Source organism: Morchella sextelata (genome assembly GCF_020137385.1).
Source record: "Morchella sextelata strain SCLS chromosome Unknown scls_9, whole genome shotgun sequence".
NCBI lineage: Eukaryota > Fungi > Ascomycota > Pezizomycetes > Pezizales > Morchellaceae > Morchella > Morchella sextelata.
In genome coordinates this window covers 137,677-142,260 of record NW_025408624.1, presented here as the reverse complement: position 1 = coordinate 142,260, position 4,584 = coordinate 137,677, and the positions used below count along the sequence as shown (strand labels likewise).

Genomic DNA, 4,584 nt, shown 5'->3' with positions numbered 1-4,584 from the left:
AAAATGGACAAGAACATGAGATGAGGTAAATACATGATAACAGTCCATCATATTATAATTATGTGGATACATACTAGATTCGAAGCCTTGAACCTACTAGATCAATCCAGATTTGCACCTGCTCAGTCATCACCTATAGCACAATCACCAGCAAGCATCTTATCAATACGTACAGTTACAGTTACAGTTGCAGTTACAACTATCAACTACGGGACCATCGGCATGTCTCATCGGCATCCTCAGTATGGAGCACATTGTAACAACAACGACTACGACTACCACTACGACAACACACGTACGCACTCTCCCACCCCCCCCTCCCTCCTCCCCCAGGCCAGTCGAGTACTGTCCGTATCTGTATCTAAAGGTTATTCGGCACCGAGCCGGTAGTTTTCGAGGTGAGGTGGTTTCATCTTTTTTGCATTCCCCCTTCCTCCGGCTCCTCCGCGCTTGTTGCGTGTCTGGGAAGGGAAGGGGAGAGAGGGAAGGTGAGATCGAAGGGCCTAGAGTATGTAAAGTACATACATAGTAGATGTAGGGTAGGTAACGTATGCTGCGTATGTATGATGGGGGCGGGGGGGTCTCGGTTTATTATCCGGAGACGGGCAGCTAGGGCAGGCATATCAGGAACATCACTCATGATTAACCATAGCAGCGGTAACAGCACGGCCAACAGTAGCAGTTTGTGGGTAGGAGCAGCAGGAGTTGAAATGGCAGTTACATGTAGCTCATGTAGCAGCTGTGCAAGGCGGTAAATAAAGTAAATTTAAAAAAAAGTATCGGTATCATGAGTAGGATGTAGCTATGTAGGTAGGCTGGGTATATCGAAAGGTGAGGTGTAAGTGACAGTTCTCTCTACTGTACTGCACTCTGGAATTATGGACTGTGGATTGCAAGAAGAGGTTAGCTACATACATGAAGAGACCACGCTCTCCTTTGGGGGCGAAGAGTACAACGGTTACACCTCTCTCGAGCGAGAGAGCTCTAAAATGTAAAATTCGCCGGAGATGATGAGCTCCAAAAACAATTTAAAAGGAACTTGCCGCTCGAAGCGAGGAAAGAGTTGAGTTAGGTTAGGATAAGCTCTTATGTATGCTTACCTTATCACCGCTCTCGGAACTCGGAACATCAAGCCCTCGCTCACTCGCTCACTTACTCTTGTTCTGAACGATGCACACCTTTCTCGGATCTTCCGCCGCATTTTAATTTTTTTCTTCCCTTTCTTTTCTTTTTCCATTTTCTGTTCCCTTTTACCTTATGTTTGGATTTGCTTTGCTTTGTTGCATCGGGCAGAGACGCGTAAGCAGTCTGATATAGTTGGTTTGTTTGAATGTTGTTTATATTTATATGGGACACCCCTTATGAAAATAAAGAGGTTAGGTTAGGCTAGCTGTTTGTACCGTACGATAGGTACATCATAATTACATGTAGAGCCATATTTGACGCAGGGAGTTGACCGTAAGATTGATGCTTCTGCTGCTCTCTGCTCTGCTGTTATTAAGAAGTTAGTAGAGTTTCCTACCTTCTTTACTAGGACGGAGTTTACCGCCTCGTGGCGACAAGGGAGTGCAGTCAACAGCTGAGGTGCATGCAGTACATAGCGGGGTTAAGCTTTCTCTTTCCAGCTAAACCTAATCTTCTTACTTGGGAAGTACGTCTACTCTAAAAAAAAATGAAAGGTTGAAGGTTCCTCTCTCACTCACATGTGCCAACATGTACGCAAGGAAAGGCCTTGATCACATCAGCGACCTACAAAGGGTGGGAAGGAACAATGTTAAAGAATGACGATATTGTGAAAGAAGGAAAGAAGGAAGGAAGGAAGGAAGGAAGGAAGGAAGGATCCCTACGCTGATGTAAGACCCCTCCCCTCCGAGGTCCCACTCTTACTCCCCCAAACCCAGTCGGATCTCTCTTCGTGTCCTCTTTCGTACTCTTCGTCCCCTTCCATTCCCATCCTCTCTCCTCGGATCGTCGGCAGTTTCAGTTTCAGGGCTTCCCTTCCTTTCCTTTCGTTGTGCCTTTGAAACAGAATAGGCTCTTACTCTAGGGTAAGAAGGGGAAGGGGGGGAAGAGGAATAGGAAAAGGGAAAGGAGCTTCTTCCATACCACCACCCCTGCGCGGTGACGCGTACCTATGCCTAGGTTGTGTAGCTTACACTCTATTGCACCATGAGTTATGTGCTCTCTCTTCTTCTCTTCACATCTCAAGATAAAGTGTTAGTAGTAGTACCACATACCTGTACCTTACTCGCATACAGATACAGATACAGATCAGGGCGCGTGTGAAACCTGCCGCCACGCTATGAATCTCAAGTTTAAGCTCACCGGCTGATGTTGCCGCTCGGGTACGAAAACCTCGCTAAGCCGAGTGACCCTTCCTCCTTAAGTTCACTTCCCCTTCCACTCCCCGGTGAGGAAAAAGGCAACGTTATGGACGGAGAAAGAAAGAAGCGTATGTATGAGGTGGATGTTGCAGATCGGATCATCATGCGTGTTTCATGCTTTATTTTAGACAGCGCGTCGTTCGTTCGCTCGAATAATACATAATCTAAAGAGAATGAAAGAGCAAGTTTTTCTCTACTCCCTTACCTTGGAACCTTGGAAGTGGAAGTGTAACCCAGGGAAAACTGCAGTTTATCGGGTAAAGTGGGTTTGTGGTGGGCTTGGAGGAGGAGAGGCTTGGCCTCTTTTGTCTTGGCTAAGTTGAGCGGCGGAGCGGAGATAGGGATGGAGGTGAAATTTGAGTTTTTTCTGAGCTTATTTTTTGCTTTTTATGGTAAAAGTCCCGTGCGTTCCTGAGCAACACCCACCTTCTTGTTTTTTTTTTTTTTTTTTTAGAAAAATGACCGGGCAAACAGGAAAGATTATTTGAAGGGATCATCTAAAAATTAAACCTCCCCTTCGTCCATATTAACAATATGAGCACGTTGGCACTCCATCATATGCTGGAATCTGGCATTCCACTTACTAAGGTTCGGCTCTTTTTCTATCTGCTCAGCCTTGCAGTGTGCTCGGCGGCGGGTGCCAATCTTTGTTCTTTGCGTCTGTCGAAGCCTCAGTTAGAACTTAAAAATCACGGCATACATGATACAGTACGTAATTAACACTGCCGTGGGGGGGGAGGAAGGGAAAGGAACGAACTCCGGAACCTGTCCTCACATTTTCCGCCCGGGACCTTCCATCGATTCCAAGATCTCCAAGAAGCTTGTGCAATTAAGAACTGTTCCACCTCGGCGATTTTCCCCCAAGAAGGCTATTTTTCTCTCCCTTGTCTTGAATTGGGTTGGGTTGCCTTGGAGGTTTCAAATTACACTTTGGCAATTGAGTGTTGTATCCGCCCCACTTATGATGATTTGTGTTTTTCTTGCTTTGGTGGAGGAGGTGCGCAGTGTAGTGGAGTTGGTATAGTTGTGTCTCATATCTTTCAAAGTTAACTAAACCTTGCTGCTTCACAAATGATTTTCTGATAGCTTAATCGGCGCCACAAGAGTCCGAGGAGGGAGCTTGCCCGCGGCGCGGCGTACTCTGCGATGATGTGGAACCGAATAAAGGGTCTCGTGCAGATTGGTGATGATGATGAATCCGATACTCTAGATCTGAGTTCACCGTTCAGAATCTGTCTGCGAGCGAATTGGGATACCCATATGATTACTTGGTACCGAGAACAGCCTCCGCCGTCATTCCGCAGCGCGGCAGGGTACATTTTTTGCTTTGAAAGGACGATGCATCAGTGCCGGTACTTCCATTTATTGGAAGATCGGGAGACACGGGTATTTCATGTAGGTCGCCTCTCTGTATAGAGTACATACATGAGGATCGTGATGGTTTATGGGCTTTATTCAGCTGACGAGGGCAGCGGCTGTACTTGAGACGCAATCCCTCTCATGACTGAGCATCATTCGTTTGGTTGCCGCCTCAGTGCACCGCGCGCGCGTAAAGTGTGTAGTAAACGTAAACTGCAAGCAGACCACCGGACATTCCGAACCTCGGAATGGCACATGTGTATCTTTTAAGCTTCTTCTTATTTTTACCTACCGACCGATGTGATGGGCGGCGTGTCTTACAATCTGTCTAGATCTCTGGCTTCTTTGTGGACCAGGACCGTTCTCCCGGCCAGACGCCTTATTCGCGTGATGTAATGAGTAAAACTGTCTTGCAGGTATCGAACCCTGCGCAAGAACTCCCATCCATCCGATTGAACAGAAGACGAATTCTTAAATCAATTGAATAAAGCATGACCGGACCCTTGTACAAAAATGCCCAAAGAGATACCTACATATGTAGGTAGTAGCAAGGAATTCAAGTAATAAAGAACAAATCCTCGCTATGCGTATCGATATTGGATAGGCAGTTATCATAACAAGCATTCGGGGTATCGGTTAGTCTGCAAGCCTCGACTCGATCCCGGATCAGATAGCAATCCCCCTTAGGTACTCGTGGTCTTAATCTCAGATAAAGATATTTGTGGTAAAATTGCGCTTTCCCCACTAGTCTCATTTTCGGATTTTAGGGGTGGGTTTCTCCACAATTTCACTCCGGGCACCCTCCGTCCTCACCTGTTCCAGGCCAGGGAGGGATGATCTC

The 4,584-nt window shown here is 46.6% G+C and overlaps 1 protein-coding gene across 1 annotated transcript; it reads left to right on the top strand.

The window, feature by feature from the left end:
- Positions 1–222: 222 nt before the first annotated feature.
- On the top strand, positions 223–390 carry H6S33_012737 (uncharacterized protein; the record flags this gene model as incomplete). Its single annotated transcript, XM_044844348.1, has 1 exon — positions 223–390. One exon carries the CDS (start codon positions 223–225, stop codon positions 388–390), a length of 168 nt encoding a protein of 55 aa, XP_044694446.1.
- Positions 391–4,584: the final 4,194 nt, after the last annotated feature.